Source organism: Grampus griseus, assembly GCF_964374135.1.
Source record: "Grampus griseus genome assembly, chromosome: 12".
NCBI lineage: Eukaryota > Metazoa > Chordata > Mammalia > Artiodactyla > Delphinidae > Grampus > Grampus griseus.
In genome coordinates, this window is record NC_139006.1 from 75,203,824 (window position 1) to 75,229,720 (window position 25,897).

At 41.3% G+C, this 25,897-nt stretch overlaps 1 protein-coding gene across 1 annotated transcript in view; it reads left to right on the forward strand.

The window, feature by feature from the left end:
- CDH20 (cadherin 20) overlaps positions 1–21,009 on the forward strand; it is a gene marked incomplete at both ends in the record, with an annotated part of 59,940 nt that extends 38,931 nt beyond the window's left edge. The window contains 5 exons of the mRNA XM_082667535.1: positions 4,197–4,333; positions 6,552–6,673; positions 11,212–11,329; positions 16,151–16,402; positions 20,504–21,009. Coding sequence (XP_082523661.1) covers positions 4,197–4,333; positions 6,552–6,673; positions 11,212–11,329; positions 16,151–16,402; positions 20,504–21,009 — 1,135 coding nt within the window. The remainder of the gene's footprint in view (positions 1–4,196; positions 4,334–6,551; positions 6,674–11,211; positions 11,330–16,150; positions 16,403–20,503) is intronic.
- Positions 21,010–25,897: the final 4,888 nt, after the last annotated feature.

A 25,897-nucleotide genomic window follows, 5' to 3' on the forward strand; every position in this document is an offset into this window, starting at 1 on the left:
ACCTGGAAGAAAAGGACAAATTCTTAGAAAACTACAACCATCTGAGACTGAACCAGGAAGAAATAGAAAATATAAACAGACCAATCACAAGCACTGAAATTGAAACTGTGATTAAAAATCTTTCAACAGAAGCCCAGAACCAGATGGCTTCACGGGCAAATTCTATCAAACATTTAGAGAAGAGCTAACACCTATCTTTCCCAAACTCTTCCAAAACATAGCAGAGGGAGGAACCCTCCCAAACTCATTCTACGAGGCCACCATCACCTGATACTGAAACCAGACAAGGATGTCACAAAAAAAGAAAACTACAGGCCAGTATTACTGATGAACACAGATGCAAAAATCCTCAACAAAATACTAGTAAACAGAATCCAACAGCACATTAAAAGGATCATACACATGATCAAGTGGGGTTTATCCCAAGAATGCAAGGATTCTACAGTATATGCAAATCAGTCAGTGTGATACACCATATTAACAAACTAAAGGATAAAAACCATATGATCATCTCGATAGATCAGAAAAAGCTTTTGACAAAATTCAACACCCATTTATGATAAAAACCCTCCAGAAAGTAGGCAAAGAGGGAAGTTACCTCAACATAATAAAGGCCATATGTGACAAACCCACACCAACATCATTCTCAATGGTGAAAAACTGAAACCATTTCCACTAAGATCAGGAATAAGACAAGGTTGCCCCCTCCCATCACTATTATTCAACATAGTTCTGGAATTTTTAGCCATAGCAATCAGAGAAGAAAACGAAATAAGAAAAATCCAAATCGGAAAAGAAGCAGTAAAACTGTCACTGTTTGCAGATGACATGATACTATACATAGAGAACCCTAAAGATGCTACCAGAAAACTACTAGAGCTAATCAATGAATTTGGTAAAGCAGCAGGATGCAAAATTAATGCACAGAAAGTCTCTTGCATTCCTATACACTAATGATGAAAAATCTGAAAGAGAAATGGGAGTGTTTCCCATTTACCACTGCAACAAAAAGAATAAAATACCTAGGAATAAACCTACCTAAGGAGACAAAAGACCTGTATGCAGAAAGTATAAGACACTGATGAAAGAAAGTAAAGATGATACAGACATAACATGTTCTTGAACTGGAAGAATCAACATTGTGAAAGCGACTATACTACCCAAAGCAATCTACAGACTCAATGCAATCCCTATCAAACCACCAATGGCATTTATCACAGAACTAGAACAAAAAATTGCACAATTTGTATGGAAACACAGAAGACCCCGAATAGCCAAAGCAATTTTGAGAAAGAAAAACAGAGCTGGAGGAATCAGACTCCTGGACTTCAGACTGTACTACAAAGCTACAGTAATCAAGACAGTATGGCACTGGCACAAAAACAGAAATATAGATCAATGGAACAGGATAGAAAGCCCAGAGAAAAACCCACATACATATGGTCCCCTTATCTTTGATAAAGGATGCAAGAATATACAATGGAGAAAAGACAACCTCTTCAATAAGTGGTGCTGGGAAAACAGGACAGCTACATGTAAAAGAATGAAATTAGAACACTCCCTAATACCATACACAAAAATAAACTCAATATGGATTAAAGATCTAAATGTAAGGCCAGATACTATAAAACTCTTTAGAGGAAAACAAAGGCAGAACACTCTATGGCATAAATCACAGCAAGATCCTTTTTGACCCACCTCCTAGAGAAATGGAAATAAAAACAAAAATAAACAAATGGGACCTAATGAAACTTAAAAGCTTTTGCACATCAAAGGAAAGCATAAACGAAAAGACGACCCTCTGAATGGGAGAAAATATTTGCAAATGAAGCAACTGACAAAGGATTAATCTCCAAAATATACAAGCAGCTCATGCAGCTCAATATCAAAAAAACAAACAACCCAATCCAAAAATGGGCAGAACACCTAAATAGACATTTGTCCAAAGAAGATATACAGATTGCCAACAAACACATGAAAGGATGCTCAACATCACTAATCATTAGAGAAATGCAAATCAAAATTACAATGAGGTATCAACTCACACCAGTCAGAATGGCCAGCATCAAAAAATCTACAAACAGTAAATGCTGGAGAGGGTGTAGAGAAAAGGGAACCCTCTTGCACTGTTGGTGGGAATGTAAATTGATATAGCCACTCTCACAGCATGGAGGTTCCTTAAAAACTAAAAATAGAACTACCGAATGGCCCAGTAATCCCACTACTGGGCATATACCCTGAGAAAACCATAATTCAAAAGGAGACATGTACCACAATTTTCACTGCAGCACTATTTACAATAACCAGGACATGGAAGCAACCTAAGTGTCCATCGACAGATGAATGGATAAAGAAGATGTGGCATATATATACAATGGAATAGTACTCAGCCATAGAAAGCAACAAAATTGAGTTATCTATAGTGAGGTGGATGGACCTAGAGTCTGTCACACAGAGTGAAGTAAGTCAGAAAGAGAAAAACAAATACCATACACTAACACATATATATGGAATCTAAAAAAAAAAAATGGTACTAAAGAACCTAGGAGCAGGACAGGAATAAAGATGCAGACGTAGAGAATGGACTTGAGGACATGGGGAGGTAGAAGGGGAAGCTGGGACGAAGTGAGAGAGTGACATGGACATATATACACTACCGAATGTAAAATAGATAGCTAGTGGGAAGCAGCCGCATAGCACAGGGAGATCAGCTCGGTGCTTTGTGACCACCTAGAGGGGTGGGATAGGGAGGGTGGGAGCGAGGGAGATGCAAGAGGGAAGAGATATGGGAACATATGTATATGTATAACTGATTCACTTTGTTATAAACACACCATTGTAAAGTAATTATACTCCAATAAAGATGTAAAAAAAAAAGAGGGAGGGGATATGGGGATATATGTATGCATACGGCTGATTCACTTTGTTGTACAGCAGAGGCTGGCACAGCATTGTGAAGCAACTGTACTCCAATAAAGATGTTAAAAATATATGTATGTTTTTGTAAAAAGAAGCTATAAAATGCCTGGTATTCAATAAACAGCACAGATCATAACTACTGGCCATTACCAAGGACTACATAAGATTCTAAAGGATGGTTCTCAATCATGGCTACATATCAAAACCCCTTATGAAGGTTTTTAAACATACAGATGCCTGAGACTCCCTCCATACTTAGTGAATCTCCTAATATGGACACCAGGTAAGACAACTTAGGTGAGATAATACAAAGGGTCAGACTGCCAAATCAGATTCAACAGGAATTACAGGTCTTACACAGTATCAAGGTAAATAAGGACTCAAAGGATATAAACAATATCAAAATATGAGCTAAGCATTCTTTCCCTAGAGAGGTCTGAAACTGTCAGGTGTAGGTGCCTGTAACTATCCTTCTTTTTCCTGTATAAGGATGCATGTTGGTCCACACTGAATATGAAAAGTGTAAGCAAAGGATGAAGTGCAATGCTTGAACAGAAGGAGCCATTTTGATTGTGGAACATCTGCTTTTTATACCCCATTAATTACATAGCTCACATGACATTTTCCAGCACGCTGCGCCCAATAAATTCATAAATTCCAGGCTTCTTTACAATAAGCAACCTAGACAGACCTGGTCCATCTTGCTAGTAACATTCCATAGGTAAGGACATCCCATCTAGCAAATACCGTTAGTGTGTTTGACAGCAGGTCATTAGTATCTTTACAAAAGACCTGATTCAAATCTTTCCTTCTCAATAGGTGATACAACTTACAGGAACCAGAACCACGTAACTATATCTTTTCCAGTTCCCATTTATCGTTTCTGGACTTATTTGAATAAAATTTTTTTTTGAACAAAGATATGTAGGGGCGGACATTCAGAGTGTCCCAAAAGTCTTAGGGCAGTTTTAAGCTTTAAATAGCTCAAATTGATGTTTAAAAAGCGTGAAACTACCCTAACTCTTTGGTACCCTGTTTTATTTCATTTTATGAATGAGGAAATCAAAGCAGTAATAGTTTGTTGTTGTTTTGTGTTTGGGGTTTTCTTTTGCGGGGGCGGGGAGGGTTTTTGGACAGATAAAACAGCAATGCAGTCTTCCAAGTGCCCATAACTGAGAACTATCCTGTTTCACATGGCATGCACTCAGTTCTCTTATGGAATATGCCACAGTATGCTTATCCAAATAAAACGATGTGTGTAATCTCTGTTTTTGCAGATATTCCATTGACAGAAGCAGTGACCCTGGAAGGTTCTTCTATGTTGACATTACAACAGGTGCCCTAATGACTGCGAGACCTCTTGATCGAGAAGAGTTTTCTTGGCATAATATCACTGTCCTTGCTATGGAAATGAGTAAGTAAAACAAAAAAACTGCTCTCCATATAGTGACAAAATAGAAGCACTGGAGAAAGTGGAAGTTTCTAGAGCTTGTTGAAACAAAAATTATCTTCTTTATGGAAAGGAATGGAAATCCTGGTTTATGCAAGTGAATGAATGTATTAATTCAAATACTTACTGAGGATCTTCTATATACCTAATCCTGTGCTACAGATAAAAACACACAAATAAAACATGCAAAAGCAGCACAAAAAATAGCATCCTTAAATCAAAGAGTTAGACTTCTATATGAAGAAAAGGGAAAACTCCTGAGAACTCTAAGAGGCTTTCAATCTTTAATAAGATTAGGAATGCACAAATAGTATAAAATATTATTATTGGATGAAAGGAAACATTTATAACATATCACCCTTATTACACACATACATATACACATACATGCATTTAAGAATTTCAGACATCTTACAACAAAAGACAGATTTATTAACATAAACTTAAAAATAAAATTGAAAACTAACAAAAACTAAATTAACATATTTATTATAATCTCAACACAAATTAGATTATATACTACTACATTGCATATTTTTCATAACACCTAGTGATGAGAAAGATTAAGGGAAATGACAAATACTAACATATTGGCAGAAGTATGTACAGCCATTCATGAGAGCAATTTGGTAACTAATCTTTGTATTAAGATCCCCCAATATATTCATACTCTTTTTCTCAAGAATTCTCCTTTAATAATTATCTTAAGGAAATAATCATAAATATTAACAAAGATTTAAGTACCCAAATGTCCACTGCATTGTTATTTTAAAATAGGGGGGGAATTACCTAAATGTCTAATAATAGGAGTTTGATTAAATAAATTATGGTACAGCCACACAGTAAAATGAGACTATCATGTTGATATTAATACCCATGCTTTCAAAGTATATTTCCATGATACAGGATAATCCTGCCCTAAAATATTAAAGCTCTAAATTCAACATTTTTCTTTAATTTCAGTGCATGTGTATGTGTGTGTGTGTGTGTGTGTGTGTGTGTGTATTGGAGAGTTTGGACACATGTAATATAATACATAACATGTAATGGAGCTCTCTGGTGGCAGGACTATGGATCACATTTATTCTTACGTTTTTCTGAATTTTTCATTATTCCCTGTATAAACAAGCAACATCAAGTTACAATGAAAAAAATGTAAATATGGCAGCACTTTTGGTAACCAAGCAATAGAAATATTCAGGGGAAAAACACAGAATAGACATTCTTGAGAGAGAAGAAAAACAATGAACCAAAAGAACAGGGCATTCTGAGGTTTAATGCAATTATTTACTATGCATAATTTCTGTGTCTTATGATTTCTATTTTGTCTTCTTGGGATGGTGGCCAAAACAGAAAAAGGCAGGAGGGGCACTAGTGGGGCTGTGAAATTATCTTTGTGTGGTAACGCCAAGCAACAGACAGACCAAAAGGACGTATTTCCCCATAAGTGACTACGAGTAACTTCTCCTACCCCAGACAAAGATACAGATTTGGTGTGTCCTATACTATCTCCCTTAGTCCATAGGTGGAAATAAATGTGCAGTGCTATCTGTAATCCCATGAATAACTTGAAACCTTCTGAAACAGTAATTCAAAGAACTGATTACAGGTTTTCCCACTATCCAAAAGTAAAGTGTTCCTATGAAACCTTTTGTAAGGCAAAATGTTGTAAAACGAAGAAGCAATTACATTAGGACACATCTTGCTAACGGATGAGCAAAAAAAAAAGCACAAATGCTCACAGACACAGTTCAAAGATATGGCAGCTGGATGCCGAGTATAGTTCCTGGGGAAAGAGCTTGTTGGTGCCACTCTCACAGCTCAGGGTGCGACCTGCCTTCAATTCTAGAATCTGAAGCATGAGCCAAGTGAGAGATTCAAAACCTCTTTTTAAGATTCATTTTGTGATACCTGCTCTCCCCCCCCCGAGTCTCATCCCTCCCCTCAACCTCCTGATATCACACACCTCTCCAACACAAAACTCATCCTGCCCATGCTTATGTTCTGGCCACACTCTTAACAGGCAACCCCTGCATCCTTGTGTTGCTATTTCCATGTACTTTAGCCATTCCTTTAAAAACCAGAATGAGGAGGTAAACACCTATTCCAACAAAGAGCTGCTTTCTTGCATTTCTGAACCCTCCTCACCTTTGGTATTTGTTTGTTTTGTGTGTGCTTTTAGACAATCCTTCCCAGGTTGGAAGCGTTCCTGTCACAATCAAAGTCTTAGATGTGAATGACAATGCTCCAAAGTTCCCCAGATTCTATGAAGCTTTTGTCTGTGAGAATGCCAAAGCAGGGCAGGTAAGGCAGCCTGTGAGGGTGCACTTTGGTTAACCCCCAACATGTGGAAACGACTGTTTCAGATAACCAGATTTGTCATCAAAGAAATTTAAGACTCCAGAAACTAAGTTTACAAAAGACAGTCCCCAACGTCTGTATATCATGTTGCAACAGTTTATTTGTTAAGACAACTATTTCGAGCCTCCATTACATTTTATAATCTAAACAAGGTTGTGAATCAAGGTGGCTTACTCACCTGTGAAGCCAGGTAGTCACCCACCTTGTAACTGAACTGTATGGAACCAATTGCAGTAACATGTGCTCTGGGTCCTGGAAATGAGGGACCATGGAGATGAAGATAGGAGAAAAAAGGAGAGTCTTTTTCTCATTTTAGCGATCATCCTTGGAAGTGTTTGTAGTAAGGAAAGTTTAGTTTTTATATCTTCCTACCTCCCTTCCTTCTGGCAGCAAGTTTACAGACTGCCTGCCCTATTCTCAGAACACCTCATTACCTAGAACTACCTAGGTAATTCTACTCTCCCCTCCCTCAATTAAAACATCCATTTTATTAGTACCACTCATGTCATGTAAAGTTTTGAGAGGAAAGGCATCTGAAGGAACAAATTTCTACTTATTTGAAACAGCTTTAGTTTCATAATCTTCAGATATATTTGTGTATTTTTTAAAGTCTTCTTTTAAACCTAAATGAATATTGGGTTGACTAAATCCCAAGTGGTGTAACTGAAAAACATCCAAACTGTGCTTGGAATGGCCACGTTATTAATGTATGTGTCAGGCTGCTGCCCATCCCGTGCCCAGCCTTCCATACCTCAGATCACAGGCAATCTCTCCTCTTCTGCTCCTGCTTTTGTAAGACTCTTCAGTCCTCCCTAATGTATTTATTTCCCCCAAGCATATTTTGTGGTCCTGGATTCCGGTTTGGGGATGTTGGGTGCACATGGTAAGGACACACGCTTTGGTAATTCAGGTTTTCCGGCTTTTGTAACACGGCTTTTGCTTCCACTTCTCTCACTCTCCTGCAACATCCCACTGCACAGACTCTCTCTATACAACCAAAACTTTTATTAGCTTCCTGAACTCACCAAAGATTGACTCAACACACCTTCACCATTCTACTCAAAGAAAAAGTGACTCCCTTGTTCCAGGGGGAAAAAAAATGTGTCCTGTAGTCCTTCTCATCTAAATTATCTCATCCATTGATTCTTGAAACCCAGTGCAATGGTCTATAGCATGCTTAAATTTTTTTTCAACAAGTCTAAGATAATTCTACTTCTATATCTATTGAATTTCTAATCTAGAAAGACCTGAAATATTATGCAGCTAATAAAGTTACAATGAAGACTTTCCAGCATAAGAAATGATCTGAGTTATTATAAGAAAGGAGGTATAGAAACTACATGTACATGCTTGAAGTTATGTAAAACTGTATCTGCATGTGAACAAAAACTGGGAGGCAGGATGCAAAAATAGCAATAGTTACTGTGCTAAGGTAGTTGAGATTTGAGCGAAGGGATTTGGGACTTTAATGATTTTTTTATTGTAACATGACAATTTACTTATATATTATAGAAACACCATACATAATTTTTTGTTTTATATTATATAAGATTATCATTATAATATGACAAACATAATACTTTATATTTTAATATGACAAGAAACTAATTTTTAATCTGTAATATAAAGAGTAATAGTAGCACAATAAATTAAACCCCTCATTCCCCAAAGTGAAACATTTCTTTTCTTAACAGGCTTCAGAATAGAAGGACAGGGTTTTTTTATATATATAAATTTATTTATTTATTCACTTATTTATTTTTGGCTGCGTTCGGTCTTCATTGCTGTGTGTGGGCTTTCACTAGTTGCGGTAAGCGGGGGCTACTCTTCATTGCGGTGCACGGGCTTCTCATTGCAGAGGCTTCTCTTGTTGCGGAGCATGGGTTCTAGGTGCGCAGGCTTCAGTAGTTATGGCACATGGGCTCAGTGGTTGTGGCTCGTGGGCTCTAGAGTGCCGGCTCAGTAGTTGTGGCGCACGGGCTTTGTTGCTCCACAGCATGTGGGATCTTCCTGGACCAGGGCTCGAACCCGTGTCCCCTGCACTGGCAAGAGGATTGTTAACCACTGCACCACCAGGGAAGTCCAGAAGGACAGGTTAATAGCATGTTACCACCTCTTTTGTTTTTGCAGCACACAAGCACACCTCCCATTTCTACATTCATCTTCTAATTGTCTATTATACAGTCCTTTGAAGCATGGTTTATCTGTGACTTCAAGTTCAGATTGTGAGCCACAAGTCTATCATAGTCTGTCATATTTGTCATCTTTAGCCCAAGATACGTAAACCCTACTCTTTGATTTTGGCTCTGGGACATGTTTTGAAGATTTTCAAAAGCACACAGCTCAGTAGGTATGTCTGGTTTATGAAGAATCAGGCCTCCTCCTTGTGTTAGATTTGTCAGACACTGTCGTTAGCTTTGTATCTGCCGAGTTCGGATGTGTGCTTTCCTCTTAGGGAGAAACGAAGCCCAGAAAGAAATCAGACGACGTCTTTGGTGCAGGCTGAGGGCGGTGTGAAACCTGCTGAGCAGAATCTTGAATGGCAAGTAGGGCTGAGGATGAAATTGGACCTGCCAGGAGAGGGGAGGCCAGGAGAGCAGGCTCTGGTGCTCCTGACCTGTATCAATCGCTCACCCATTCTTTAAAGCCCTGTAACCAACACATCATATGCCTCAGGTCCCCACCTCACCAATATACATATATACAATTTCACAGGTCAGATGTTCTGAAATGACTTTCTGTTTTCCAAGTTATACATAATCACCTATTTATAACATTCATGAAGAAACATGTCATCACGTGTTTGGCACCATGCACAAGACGGAATGTACAGGATTTGTCTCGGCAGGAATGGGGCACTGGAGTGACCCTCGTGTATGAGCAGCACTGACGCCAGGCTGGACTGTGCGGCAGATTTATCTTCAGTGCTCTCCTGATCCCTCTCCTTTATTGCAACTCCATCCCCCCGACCTTTAGATTCAACAGAGCCCCGCTGCCAGCTGGGTTCACCAGAAGGCATAAATGAGATGGAGTTCTGGTCTAAGATGTTTATTAAGGCATGCCCTTGGGGCCAATGCCCTTGGAAGGGAAGAACTTCTGCAAGACTGGGCAAAAGGAGAAGTCCAGCTGCAGTGCAGACCCACTAACAGCCCTGGATGACTTCAAAGTGTTCTAGGACTAGGGTTCTCCTGAGTTGAAATGGGATGGCCAGGCTTTATACTATCGCATCAGTCACTGGATATGGAATGTCCTGGAAGAATGTGGTGACTGTGGGTAGGTGGCTCTCAGCAACTGAAGCAACCGCCAAAGAGACTGACAGGTGAAGGTATCAAGTCCTTCACTGAAGGGGGTCTGAGCAACACCATGTTTACCAGCAGGCCCCTTGCTGGAAGCTTTCCCCTCTGTTATTTAATCTTCTGCATACTGTGAGGGTAGCATTACCTCCTTAATTTACAGATGAAGAAAGAAAGACTAAGCAAGCCCACCTCAGCCCTCCAGCTGACCCTGAATGTTCCATTTTCTACCCTGTTAATAGCCAGTTTTTGACAGCAGGAGTGTGGTGTCTACAGGGCCAGGCCCGAGAGGGGTGGGGGGAGTCTGTGCCGTTGGCTGGCGAGAGAGCAAACACACAGGAAGGAGACCACCCCTTCGACACCTGTTCTATATCCCCCCAGTCTGCCTGCCAGTGTTTCAATTGTGTTATTTCTCACTGCTTTCTTTAGGAACTTTTCCATCCTGATCTTCATAACCTTCATGGTAACTTATGACTTTGAAAAACACATGGAAAGGGCAAAATTTTGGCCAAAGAGCTCAAGAGGAAGCCACTCCACCTCTTCCTCTCCTCAGCCCCAAGCCTTGCTTCTGACTCCAGGCTGTTCTATAAAGCCCACCCTGGGGGTCTTGTGCTCTACACTTTGCCTAGCTCCCCTGCCTGCCAACAAAGAGTGACTGCTCTGCGACCCACCCCCTCACATCTGTTTTCCATTAAGCTGACACAATCAATGTAGTGTCTGCTTACTTCCCACTAGGTACTGGTCATTTTTAAATAGAGGGCTCTCAAACATAGCAATCTGACCATGAAATATTAACCCAAATGTGAGGCTAAGAAGGTGAGGCGAGGAGACAAAAAAAACTGGGAAACAGGCAGGACCTTGTGGCATCCCAGAATTATTTCACTCAAAGTCTTGTTTCAACTGCCTAAAAGGGGCCAGACCTGGGGTGAGAATAGTGTGTTATGTCGATGTCTAACATCTGAGGCATTTAGGTATCATCTACCATGTGCCTGTTAACACACTCAGGCCCAACAATAAACCAAAATTCAATTCTGCACTGTGTGATGGCACAGAGACTGCCGAGGGAAGTTTCAGGATGTCCTCGTTAGGTAAAACAATCTACTACTGGATTTCAGGGTTTGGGATCCCCCCCGCCCTTGAAGCTTTTCTTTTGACTCTGACTCACCTGATTTCATGTCCCTCCCTCAGCTGATCCAGACAGTGAGCGCAGTGGACCAAGATGACCCACGCAATGGCCAGCACTTCTACTACAGCTTGGCTCCTGAGGCTGCTAACAACCCCAACTTCACCGTAAGGGACAACCAAGGTAATCAGCTGGCTACCGATGCTTTTCTACAGCGTGGGCTGGAAACTCTGGGTTACTATACCATGCAAACAGTGTCAGAGGTCACCTGCTCTTTAATAGCACGAAAGACATTAATGTTAATTCGTATGGTCTTTTAAAGTTTTGTTTCACAACATCAAAGACAAAGAACATCCTCTGCTGATTCTGAAACTTTTACTCAGTCAGTCAGTTCACTCAAACATTTGAGCACAGGCTCTGGGCCAGACACTGTGTGAGGCACACAGGCTTCCTTCATCCCCACAGAGAGCAGCCATGTTTGTATGTTCTTTAACTACAGGAAGAATCTGAGAAAGCTGACAGAAAGAGGCCCAAGGAGAAAATCCTGATTGAACACTTCTAAGCAAGGATCAAAGGGGGAAACAGTGAAAGCTCCCAGAACAAAAGGGAGACAAAGGCTAAGTAACTTTTGAGTTACTTAAGAGCAAAGGACAAATACAGGAACACAACCAGTAGTTCTGGCACTGAAACCACTTTATTATTTTGGAATGATTCAGAAAGAAGAGTCGGGTGGGGTTCCCTATTCCAGAAAGTGCTTCCCTCTACATCTTTGCTAGAATGGAATTATAGACCCCTCTATTCCAAAAAGCATTCAGACCAGCTAAGGAGTTCACAGACCTAGCACACTCTTCATTGGGCACAGATGGGAAAAGGAGGGGCTTCTGTACTTTGGCCAGAAGATTTTCAGAGAAAGGTCAGAGCAGGTGAAAAAATAATTTAAATCTGTCAAGTGAACCCCTTATGTTGCTAACTCTGCTACCAACTAGCTGTCTGACCTTGGAGAGAGAGGGCATCACTTCTCTGGGCTGTGGTGGCCTCATTTTTATTCCAATTCTAAAGTTCTGTCACTTTAGAACAATCTAAACAAAGGGTAACAAAAAGTCATGATTTAGGCATACCTAGTCTTAGTCCAAAAATCAATTGTTTGGGACTTAAAGTATTAAATCCACCCCACACGATATTCTGCTATTAAAACTAGAGAATATCAAACCTGTTTTCTTCTAAGTGGAAAGCATTTAGTCATCTGTTTAATCATCTACATCAAATCACTATAATTCTGAAAGGAAGAGTAATATAAATTATAACAACGGAAGTGCTACAATTAAATATCCTGATATTTTTTACTGGGTCAAATTTTGAATTATTCATTTATCTGCTTCACTTGGAAACCCTTCCTGCAAAACATTGTTTCAGACCCTTCAGGATAGGTTTTTTTTTTTTGGCCGTGCCACAAGGCTTGCAGGATCTTAGCTCCCAGACCAGGGATCAAACCCAGGGCCCCTGCCCCTGCAGTGGAAGCATGGAGTCCTAACCACTGGACCACCAAGGAATTCCCTAGGATAGGTTTCATAGTAGAAATCCTGGGGGAAAAAATAATACATTATACTGTTTCTTCAAATTTTCAGCTAAGTGTCACTCTATTCCTCCACTCTGATATTTGTCTGAATCAATACAGAAACAATACACAGCAAAATGCTGCAAATTTCTTAACAATGACTTTGGGCACCAATTCATGGGGCCAATACCTTAAAAATATGGGCCCCTGGAACCTGATGACTATAAAAAGAAATGGCTCATCTCTTGGAAGGTTTTTTTCAAAACGGAAGTTGGAACATCTTCAATAGAAAGAATGAACTCTTAATCTCATGACAATTTATCCCTCGAGTATCCTTTACTGAGGCTCATTAAAAAACTGACCGGGGGCTTCCCTGGTGGCGCAGTGGTTGAGAGTCTGCCTGCCGATGGAGAGGACACGGGTTCGTGACCCGGTCCGGGAGGATCCCACATGCCGCGGAGCCGCTGGGCCCGTGAGCCATGGCCGCTGAGCCTGCCCGTCCGGAGCCTGTGCTCCGCAACGGGAGAGGCCGCAACAGTGAGAGGCCCGTGTACCGCAAAAAAAAAAAAAAAAAAAAAAACTGACCGGGCTTCCCCGGTGGCGCAGTGGTTGAGAGTCCGCCTGCTGAGGCAGGGGACACAGGTTCATGCCCCGGTCCAGGAAGATGCCACATTCCGCAGAGCGGCTGGGCCTGTGAGCCATGGCTGCTGAGCCTGCGCGTCCGGAGCCTGTGCTCCGCAACGGGAGAGGCCACTACAGTGAGAGGCCCGTGTACCGGTAAAAAAAAAAAAAAAAAAAAAAACCTGACCAACATCTGATGTGGTGGATCTACTGTCAAGCCCTCCAACCCCCGTGCCCAAAACATGATATTCATTTATGAACACAACAGTGCACTATTTCAAGTAAAGCCTTTCTTAATCCCCAAAGCATTGTGAAAAGGATTGTCCATATACTTCACAGTTTCACACGCATTTTCTCATACTTTGCTTTATTTGATATTTATAATAATCCTTTAAGGTCTTAAGAAAGTTACTAATGCCTCTGATGATTCTCATTGTCTCATCTGATAGATAAGGAAAGAAAGTAAATGGCCCATGGAATAGAGAGTAAGTATTAAAATTGGGACTGGAAGTTGAGACCTCCTGTTTTAGCCACACACACACACACACACACACACACACACACAATCTTTGTGTCACCCTGGATACTATACCCAAATGGGTTATTCGAGCTCCAGTTATAATATTCAACAAAATTTTGCAAGTGGCTAAATTCTGCCAGCTCCTTTGTAGGCCTAGTCTCAGCAATGTGATGCTCTGATCTTTTTTTCTTAATCTTAAATAATTCTGAGATCAAGAAATCTATGATGCATAGTAGGCATAATGTAATACTTATATGAAATTCAGCTCTTCTCCGGCTTTCTCAAGGTCTGATGAACTGCCCTTGATTAAAATGAAAAATAAAAAAGATTTCTGTTCGAGAAAAACTTTACTTCTGACAAAAACAAAACAAAACTGAAACTGTGAAGCAAAATTACTAGTACTTAGCTATTAAATCTGGAAAACAGAAAAGAAGATGGATTGTGTGGTAGGTGGAAATATGAATATAATCTTCAGGTTGGTAACCAACTGCTATCTTTCTCCACTGAGAAGGAAATAAGAGGGAAAAGGCCTGTACCAAAGTAGGAAGAGATTTCAATCAGCTGAATAATTTTCAACATTAATGTTACAAAACTAAGTAAGCGGTTACACAGCACAATGGAAGGAGTGTGTATTTGGAGTCAAGAGACCAGAGTTCAAATCCCAGCTCTTCTACTAAATTAGTGACTTTGAACCAATTACATAATCTCTCTAGGCCTTAACTCTCACTGTAAAAGGGTGAGATTATCACTATCTCACCAAATGGTGGTAAAGATTAAATGAGATACTGCATGTAAAGTCTAAATACCTTGCACATAAGCACTCAAAAAACAACTGCTCTCATGATAAAACAGGGGGAGGAGGAGGTGGAAAAGTTAATTAAGGAATTATGTATTAGTCAGAATAGGCTAGGTTAGGCTGCAGGAAAAAACACCAAAATCTCAGTGGCTTAACGCAACTAAAGTTAATTTCTTGCTCACATAAAGCTGACTGTGGGTCTGGCAACCAAGGACAGCTGTCCAGGTGTAGGCTGCCTGGCTCTCCATCTCTAATGTTCTTTCATATATTACAACAAGGCAAGAGAGCACAAGAATAACATACCAGCTATTATTGATACATGCTGCTGTCCGAAGTGACACGAATCAGTTTTGCTCATTTCCATCATCTAAAGCAAATGATACAGACATGCCCAAATTCAAGAGGGTAGAAAAGTATAATCCTTTATTATGTCCAGAAATATTGATATTGGTCTGAATAATGTTTACTTTGGCTAGACTCTCAGAATTTTTTGTGAAGTTCTAGACTCTTCCCTGTGAAATGTGAAACACATCCAGAGGACCTTCCATACTGATGACGTTAGCTTTGTCACTGATTATACGTCCTACCACATCTCTCAAATTTTTCCTCTGCTGAAAAAGATACCAGCTTTCCAGAAAATATATCTGATTTATAAGTCAAACCCACTCAAGAAAACTTGAGAACATAGATTTAAAAAGATCCCAAAACATTACACTAGGCAAATATAAATACAGGCACACACACACACACACACACACACACACACACACACATCAGCTTTGTGGAAACATACCAAACAATTTTGCTAATCCCCTTTAAAACTGGGGGAAAAAACTAGTATTGAATGTTCACCAAATTCATATTAATTGCTTAAACTTAGACCACCAATTAGCGGGAAATAGCAGGGTATGTCATGATTAGGGGATTTCAGATAAGCTTCTGCTAAACGAGCAGGTTCATCGGAAAGCACAGGAGTTGGTGACAGCATTTCAGAGGCATAAAAGAAAATAGCAGAAGACGTGAACTCCAGCCAAAGTGGCAAAAATAAGCAATGTGCCACAGCCGCGTGGGCTCCTCAGCATTCTTTTCCCGGGGGCACAAAGCAGCACAGGGCCTTGGAAAGCTGCTGAGCCAGAACCAACAGGGACCACAAGTCGCCAGTGACTGTTCAGTTCTGTCAAGTTTCCCCAGGGACATTTCAGTTAGATCTGAAGTCTGACAGTTTGCCCTGGGCACTTTGTCACAAAGGGTAAGACAGACTCTCAAAAAAGGCCTCAGGGTTTTCCCTAGAAGCAAGCAAAAATCTTGGTTTCTGAATCCAACTGCTGATCCCAAAAAACCCAACGGTGGCTGTAGCTAACCGCCTCCAGGGCATGCTGTCCCTTCTCTCTCCTTCCCCACCCAGTTCCTGCCCCCTTGCTTTCCTCAATCCAAAAAATTAATTCTCTTGTTGGTTCTTTCATTTTCCTCTTCTCTCTCCTTTTTTGATCCCGGAACCCCTGTCTTCTTCAGATAACACTGCCCGGATTCTAACTAGGAGGTCTGGCTTCCGGCAGCAGGAGCAGAGTGTCTTTTACCTGCCCATCCTGATATCGGACAATGGGCAGCCGGTGCTGAGCAGCACGGGCACGCTGACTATCCAGGTGTGCAGCTGTGACGACGATGGCCACGTCCTGTCCTGCAGCCCCGAGGCCTACATGCTCCCAGTCAGACTGAGCCGCGGCGCCCTCATCGCCATCCTGGCCTGCATCTTTGTCCTCTTAGGTGAGTAAGTGGCTCCTCTCCATTCTGTGGGGTCCTGCAAGTGCTTACTTAGATACCATTCCGTTATCACACTGACACAGCTGGCCAGAACTGGTTTTCCACACCGTGCTTATTGAAAAGGTGGGTGAGTAAGGCTGGGAAGACGTAAAGAACTTGGAGACAGTCCCCTCCTTCAAGGAACTCATGGCCTCTGTGGCCAAATGAAAGCACATATATTTATCAACCATCTACTGTAGGCCAGGCTGCCTTTCTAGGTGCTGGGATTAATAAGACAGAAATGCCCCAGCCTTCACAGAGCTTAATTCAAAATAAAGCAAGTTCATTTTGACATCATAGAACCTATATAATAATTTTGGACAGGCTATGATGATCACCTCTTCTAGCCCCCTCATCTCAGATAGGTAGTAGCTAAATCACAAAGAGGTAGTGACGGGCCCAAGGCCAAATCTCAGTCGCAGAGCCAGGGCTGAAACACAGGCAGGCCCCGCATTGCACATCCCTGTATCTGCGCAGTACGGCCTTTCCCCCAAATGTTCATCCCCAGATTCAGGATGTGGTAAGTGTTACAGAGAAGGGAAGAGGGACAGGGAGTCCTGAGAGGACAGGAGACAGGGGTGGGTGCCAGTTTAACTAGGGTGGTCAGGGAGGACCTCACTGATAAGACGACCTCTGAGCAGAGATCTGAAGTGGCAGAGTGAACCTCATGGATATCTGGGAGGGTAAGCTGTTTGGGGGCGTTAGCACCCCCCCTCCCTGGGTATCGTGGCCTCTAACCAGGGTCAGTTTGCCTCTACTTGTGAAATAAAGATGTGATGACAAGCCAGTGGGAGAGCACTACTGGGATAGAGGATCCTTTCCTCTTCATCTAAAGTCATACTGCAAAGCAGCTCCCAACTCCCTTGTACTAAGGCCATTCATGCTATTATCCTCAAAATCCACACTCAAAACAAACAGTAAAACATCTAAACCAATTCCTGAAACCAAAAAACTATCTGTACATATCTGCCAACTCTTCTGACTGAAATAATTCACAGCATACTTATTTTGCTTAGAGAAAAGCAGACTTAGTAGATAGTAATATTATTCAATATGGAAGAAATCCTAGTAAGGGAAAAGAGTAAAGATTTGAGGATTAAAATTAGAATTTAAGCCCTGATCCCAGGTTTACCTCCAAACCAAGAGACTGAGTCAGACCAAAGAAAGAAGGTCTAACTAAAATGTCAGTTGCTTGATTGAATTTCTAGTAGGTCTGTGGAATATGCTTCATGTAGTTCAGTGCTACATGAAGGGAAAAACAGTATAAAGAAGTAACCTTTCAAAGTCCTTGGATACCTGGATCAGAGAGAATTGTTACGGCTTCTGGTCCCTTTCTGTACTGACAAATAAAACCCTCTTGCAATTCCCTGAGTGTCCATAAGGTGGCACTGGGAGTCCTTGAGTGCATAGCAGGACACCCTGAAAGAGGCCTTTGAAGAAACTTGCTCCTAGGAGAAACTTCCAGTCTGGCTGTCCTTACTTCTATCTTTGGAAATGTCTACATTATGAGTTCACCCTGGCCCACAAACAGTAGAAGGAGCCACCAGTTCAGCGGGGCTGATTTAAAGAGGCTGGCACAAAGAGGCTCTCAACTTACAAGCGGTGTGCAAGGGGCGATTTATTTCGTGCCTCCCAAACCCATTATGTCTTGCTTTTGGAATTGCGCAGAATAAACAGACAGTTTTCAGCACCTAAACCGAGCAAAGCTGTCATAAAATCCTCAGAGTTTTAGGCACTTTCACTTCTAACAGTGTATATCCCACATTAAATATAATTCATAAAACTGAGTAAGACTGAACTGCAGTTGATTTGTCAAAGAAATACTACATTTTGTGGATAATTATATTAACACATTAATTTTGACTATGGATTTTTTTCCATGTTTCAAATATGTATCTAGTTCCTAGAAAATCTCATAGGCCCTATGCACTGTGCCTATAGATACTAAAGAATAAACATCCCTAGAACTGATTCTCTTCTGTCAGGGAAGCCCTTCAGCTGAATAGGATCATTTTTCCTAAAATTTGATTTTCAGGGGACTATATAATACTTGATATTTATATAAGATTACCTAAAAATAAGATACGTAGCAATCTTTATTTTTTTCAGAGTTCTATAAACTGCCTAATTCTATATCATCAGAATTCTTTCCAGTACAAACTCAAAGACTTTTCTAACATTGCTTCCCAGCATTTTCTGAAATACCACACCTAGCACTCCAGTGTCACCTGTGTGGAGGTTTTCTCAGGTCCCCAGGAAGAATTAACTGGCCCTGCTTCTGTATTCTCTGCAAAACTCTTGCAGCTCTATGATAGTCCTATCACCACCTGTTTGATATTAATCATTAATGTCTATTATCTCCTTCGATTGCATGCTTGTAAAAACAGAAATCATGTCATATTCTACTTGGTTTCTGTTTTGCTTCAGATAATGTCTAAAAAATATTTGAGTTTAGTAACTCCTTACTGAATCCCACAAACACAGCAAGTTCACTCAGAATCCCATTTCTCCACCCTGCATCCATCCAAATCACACCCCAACCTCCAATGCCCAGTTCAAGCCCCCACTTCATCAAAGTCCTATTAGTCCACTTCTCTGAAATCCCATAGTCCTCTAGCCTATGAGTTACATTTTTGCACAGAGATAAAATACAAGAGTATATAACTGTTTCCTGTGTGTGCATTTTGTCACCTGAGCTATTCAGGAAAATATCATGTATTAACATCATTCACTGCAATTTACAAAAAGCACATTCCACATTCAAGTTTAAAAAACCATTATTGTTATTTTTTTAAGTTAGTCCATAATCTTACTGGGCATATGACTGTACTCCATTCCCCCCTCCCTTGGATAAACTGGGCTCTTATTTTGCAGTGTTGTCTAGCTGTCACCATTCACCAGCTGTAACAAAGCATGCTAGAAAAAAAAAAGTTCTACAGCCAAAATCTCAACACGCTTCCTGGAAAACATTTTTACTCACAGAGATAAATGGTTCAATGGGATTACCTCCATCTCTCCATTAAACCCCAGTGAACACATCCTGGGGAAAAAAAAAAAAAAAAAACATACGTTGGGATAAACTTTCATCCAAACCTGCAAGGGCATATCTAACAGCATGGTGCATCTCTGATAACATGATGAAATTATATAAAATGTCACTGTTCATTCCCTCTCTTCCATGAACATCCTTAGATCTAGAAAGTCACAACCTCCTCTCTAATGGAAGGCTTTTCTGAGGAATCTGAGTTAACTGGACAAAGATGGTCATTTATGCTCTCTTATTTTTTGGAGAAAACATAGAAAGACTAAGACTTTGGCTCATATTTAACACATGTGTCTATACTCATTTAATTAATATATGATCACAATTGATCCTTGAACAATGGTGGGGTGGGGTTAGGGGCTTAGACCTGCCCTGAAGTTGTGAATAACTTATAGTCGGCCCTCAGTATCCACGGTTCAGCATTTGCAGCAACCAACTGCAGTAGTACTGCAGTATGTATTTATTTTTAAAAATCCACAGCTAAGTGGACCCCAGTAATTCAAACCCATGTTGTTCCAGGGTCCACTGTATATTTACAAAGTAGGATCCTATTGAGAGGCTAATGTAAAAAGCAGGATTCCACCTGTACAGTAAGGTTTTCACATTATAATGGAGAAACACGTATTCGTCCTTACGCAGTCAGAAAACATGGTCTGATCCTTAGCATATACTCCACGGGACCACAGGGCTTCGTGCTTTGTTAATGAGGTGTTACACTGGGTGGCTGGGTGTACAAACGCACACACATTTCAAAGCGATAAGGTGTGTGCAGAGCCTCTACATGCAACTTCTACTTAAACCACGTGGAATCATGTCACGTAGCGTTCACTCGCCCACAGACTCTCCAACAGTGCAGGAAGAGTGAGAACAGGGTAGACCCTGTGAGGTCACATATCCAAACACTGCCCCTGCTCTCCCCACCCAGACAGCCCTCGCCCTACCTGTGTTACTCAAGAGCTCTGGTCTCGGCCCACACGGCCGGGGCTCTTCCGCCAACACCCGGTCCTCTGTGTTTCCGGCAGTGCTGGTGCTGCTCATCCTGTCCATGCGGAGGCACCGGAAGCAGCCATACATCATCGACGACGAGGAGAACATCCACGAGAACATCGTGCGCTACGACGACGAGGGCGGTGGCGAGGAGGACACCGAGGCCTTCGACATCGCAGCCATGTGGAACCCACGGGAGGCGCAGGCGGGCGGCGCCTCCAAGACGCGGCAGGACATGCTGCCCGAGATCGAGAGCCTCTCCCGCTACGTGCCTCAGACGTGCGCCGTCAGCAGCACCGTCCACAGCTACGTCCTGGCCAAACTCTACGAGGCCGACATGGACCTGTGGGCCGCGCCCTTCGACTCCCTGCAAACGTACATGTTCGAGGGGGATGGCTCGGTCGCCGGGTCTCTGAGTTCCCTGCAGTCGGCCACTTCAGACTCGGAGCAGAGCTTCGACTTCCTGACGGACTGGGGACCCCGCTTCCGGAAGCTGGCGGAGCTCTACGGGGCGTCGGAGGGGCCCGCGCCCCTGTGGTGACGGAAGCCGGGAGGCCGGCGCGCGGCCAAACCCGGCCGTTCTGGGGCGGAGGCTTCGCGGAAGAGGCGCCGCAACCGCAGGAGCAAGACTGCTGGAGAGTGAGTTTGCGGGGGGGAGCGGGCGAGCGGAGCTCTCTCTGAATCAGCTTTACTTGGTTAGATTAAGTTAAATAATCAAAAGGAAACACAGGAAGAGGGGGGCAGAATCTCCAATGACCTTTTCTTCTTTTTTAGTTTTTGTGATACTGTATTCAAAGGCGTGGAGTCCAAGGTTAAGTATGGCGGGCTTGACTTTTCTCCGCCTTTCACTTGGTCATGTTGCCACCTCAGAGAGGCTGTGCTTTTCATTGCAGAGGTGGCAGTTGAAAGCAAATAGAAAGTTCTACTCTCCTATCCGTTTTTTGTTTTTATTTTTAATCATGTTTTTTTCTCCATTTAAAAGTTTTGCTGGCTCATCACACTGCACAAACCAACCCCCATAAAAGAACACTGAAAAATTATTCCTCGGTGAAATTAACCTACTTGTTCTGGGATGGATGGAATTTCTTTTAATACTTTTAAGACAAGGTTAAGGCCTAATTGACCTTGCATGGGGGGTGGGCCGGGGGGTGGGAGAAGGAAGAGGCATTGACTTTAAGCTCAAGTTTAATGGCTGAACCAAGAGTTGTTGGCATTACAACAAATCCACCTCCATGGAGTAAGAGTGCTCTTGTTCTCTCAGCTCTTTAACTGTGCCCCTGCAAAATTATTCAGAAGGAAACCAGAAAATCTGCCTCTTTTGCACTGTAGATGTCTCTTCCATGTGCCAAATGTGAAGATTAGATTCTACAAATGAAAGCCAAAAAAAAGAAGTATCTGATAAAAGCATGGGTTAGAGGGCTTTCCTAATCTGTGTGAGGTCAATTCAAGGGATGTTTACATACTGTAGATAACCTACTTGAACACAAATCAGTATTATAGAGAATGGATGTAAGAAAATTACATGTATAAGTTTTGTATATTTGTTAATAATTTTGGTAATAAATATGATGTACTGCATCTCAGTACCTTAGCATCTCTTTTAATAAAAGTTAAATAGAAGGGAAAGTCTATTGCACATGTGTTTAATTGCTGAGCAGGTAAGGTTTTGTGATCCTGACCTAGTCTCAGGTTCTTGGGGCTGGGGCTCATTCATAAAACAAAGACAACAGCACAGAAGTATGAGGCTGTGCATTCTGTTTCGGTCACTGATCAGATGAACGTATGGTTTAAACTGTAAAGCTGTAAAGCTTTTCATGAATATTTTTCATTTCCCCATCCCTTAAAAGAGCAAAGGATGGTTTGATAACACCAGCAATACAATAGTGAGTTTAGCCCATATCTTTTTTGTTTTGTGAGAGTGTATTGCCACAGCCACCAATGAAGCAGGCCACTGTGCTACTTTCATCTCTGTTCTGTTGGCAAATCAAATATGTACCAAAAATATGTACAAATATGTACATCTTGTCAATACTGGATGAGCTCACAGAACACTGGGGCCATATTTTATCCATGTTTCCTTTCCCCACAGTAGCTAAGTGTGGGTACTTAATAAGTGCTTAATGGGTACACGATGGAAGGGATCTCTTTCTTTGACGTCGTATTATTAAAGGATATTTTACACAGTTATCCTCACCATTGGGAACAAATTGTGAACAAAATAGTTTTCTGAGTGTCTCGGTTAAAGGTTCTCAAATTTTAATGTGTGTCAGAATCACTTGGAACAGAATCACTTGTTAAACTATAGCTTGTTGGGCCTTTACCCACAAAGTTTCTAATTCAGTTGATCTGGGGCGATTTGCATTTTTAACAAGTGCCTGGGTGATGCTGCTGCTGCTGGTCCAGGGACCACACTTTGAGAACCTTGGGTATATGGTCACGCTTTCTCAAATATAGAAAGATTAGATTGCACTGGGGCCTACCCCATCAGTAGAATAGTATTGTGAATCTCTTTTCCAGTAAAAAGGAGAGTTTGGCAGAAACATGTGAGAAGGCTAATGGATGTCTGGGAACCAGCAGGATGTGCTTCATGCTTTATTACGTGGTACACTAATAGCTAGGCAAGTTCTCATCTTCAACCTTCAGCATACTAACCCTTTCCTCCATGAAAGGCAGCTCTCATACATGCTCTTTGAGGGTAAAGTATGATGTAAAAATAAATAAACTTAGCAAAGAAAAAGAAAAAACATGAACTTGAGTCCAAACTAGGCTTTACAACATACCAGTTATGTGAATGTGGGCAAATTGACCATTATAACATTCTTTTCTGTCACTAGCCCTAAGGATAGTTTTTTGACTAGCTCACTCCGTGTTGCTTGTTTTAAAAACTGGGAACAGCTGTTATCCTAACCACAGGGGATTATCATTGCCCCACATCCTGCAAATGTGGCCCCCCATGATACTGGGCATGAAGTGATTAAGCAGAATCTCCTGGAGCTTCTGGTCCCTGGGAAGATGTTTAATGGTGTGATACAGGAAGTGTGAGAGAAGCACAGGATAGGAGATCCATTTCAACTCACACTCTAAGCTAATAGAGACTCTTCCCTCCAGGTGAGTTTTAGAATTCCCTTTCCACTGCCACAGTTTACCACAAATACTGGTTCATCTGAAAATAAAACATCATTGGCACCAGACAGAATGCAGTGTGATCAGGTTAAAAAAGAGAGCTGTAAAATTATCCAGCCATTTATTTGTAAACAGGTAAAGCAGCTAGCCTTTAATTTATGTGAGAGGGAAAAGGAACATCTGTGGAAATCAATTGATAAGACTTTGTCTGGAACGGTATTCTGAACAAGAACACAAGCAAAGATAAAGATTAGCAATGAATTTTCTAAATCATAAAAGCAGAATATCCCAACATGGCAGATAGCAAAGGCAAAGAAGGGAGTAGTTTGCACAAGAAAGAATCTATAAATCCTGAAAACGAATTCAAACAAGCCAAAATCAGTACAGGCACATTGACTATGCATTGTTACTAGTTTACTAGTGATCGAGAACTAAACCTTGATGTCAAAATTCCCAGTATTTCCTTTCTAGCGCTGGAAATACATGAGCACGGGATACACTTTGCAAGCAGTCCTTTTCGCAGATGGACTCATTCTCAAATCCATTTGTCATCTTCATAATAAAGAACTTTCAAGATATTTTTATGTGTAAATACCTGGATTTGGGAGGCTTCTGCTTGACCCTGAGGGTCAAGGTTCTGGTACAGGGAATGGACAAAATTAGATCAAGGAATCTTCTTTTTAAAATGACCTACTAATGAGACATATCTGTCTCTTGTGATTCATGTTGTGCAAAAATTGTGAGTACTAATTTATAGTATGTGTAATTAACTACAACATCAACCAAAAACACAATTTTTCTTAAATCTTTTCTTCTGGGACGGGAAGCTGGCAAATCCTACCCCATGTGTTTGTCCATACTTTTGGTTTGTAAGGATTCCATATGACTGATGACGGGGCTGTTTCTTCCACTCCAACATTTTAGGCGCTGAGGCCACCTTCCTGGTACCCATGATGACAAGGGCTACTTTCCATCCCAGAAAACCTTAGACCACTTCTCTGAGAGGACACACTTCCAAAAGCTAGTAAAACTACCTATGAGTCTTTTATTATTTTTCAGGAAGTTTGGATACTAGCTTTTCTTTTATTATTTCCACTTCTTCCCCTTCTTCATATCAACTGTTTTACCACCATTGCCGCATAAAAAGACACTAAACTTAGTGGTGTAAAACGACAATCTTTTTTTTATTTTTCTGTTTTTTGTTTTGTTTTGTCTGCTTTGGGTCTTCATTGTTGCACACATGCTTTCTCTAGTTGTGGCGAGCGGGGGCTGCTCTTCGTTGCGGTGCGTGGGCTTCTCACTGTGGTGGCTTCTCTTGTTGTGGAGCACGGGCTGTTGGTGCACGGGCTTCAGTAGTTGTGGTGCGTGGGCTCAGTAGTTGTGGCTCGCGGGCTCTAGAGCGCAGGCTCAGTAGTTGTCGCGCACAGGCTTAGTTGCTCTGTGGCATGTGGGATCTTCCTGGACCAGGGCTCGAACCCGTGTCCCCTGCATTGGCAGGCGGATTCTTAACCACTGCACCACCAGGGAAGTCCCCAATCAGCTATATTGTCTTTCCCTTTTTTCTACTCTGCCTCCTTCCTCTATTCCAGGCATCACTTTGGATTCCATTCACCATTTCTTTTCTCTCTTCCATTCCCCCTCCTCTCTATAGAATACATTCTTGTTTTATAGGTATATTATCCTTCAAAATTCAGTTTTATCCCTACCATGCACTACTTTCAGAAATAAATGAGTATTTCATGAAAATACTTAGCAAAATATCTGATATATAAAAGACACACAATATATTTTTATTGAAGTATAATTAATATATAATAAACTGCAGGTAAAGCATATTATTTAATGTTTTGACATATGTATACACCCATGAAGCCATCACCCCATTCAAGATAGTAAATATATCTGTTACCTTCAAGAGTTTTCTCATACCCTACTGTAATACCTCTCTCCCATCCCTGCCAACCACCTTCCCCAACTGCAAGCAACCCCCAGTGTGCCTTCTATCACTGTAGATTTGTTTACATTTTCTAGAGTTTTATATAAATGTAATCATACAGATTATACTCTTTCTTGTGTGTGGAGGATGGGGGAGGGGGTCTGGCTTCTTTCACTCAGCATTATTAGTTTGAGTATCATACATGCCACTGTGTATATCAACAGTTCATTGCTTTTTGTTGATCAGCAATATTCCATTGTGTAGATAAACCACAATTTGTTTATTCATTCACGTATTAGTTTGCTTATGCTGCCAAAATAAAATACCACATATTGGGCGGCTTAAATAACAGAAATTTATTTTCTCTTAG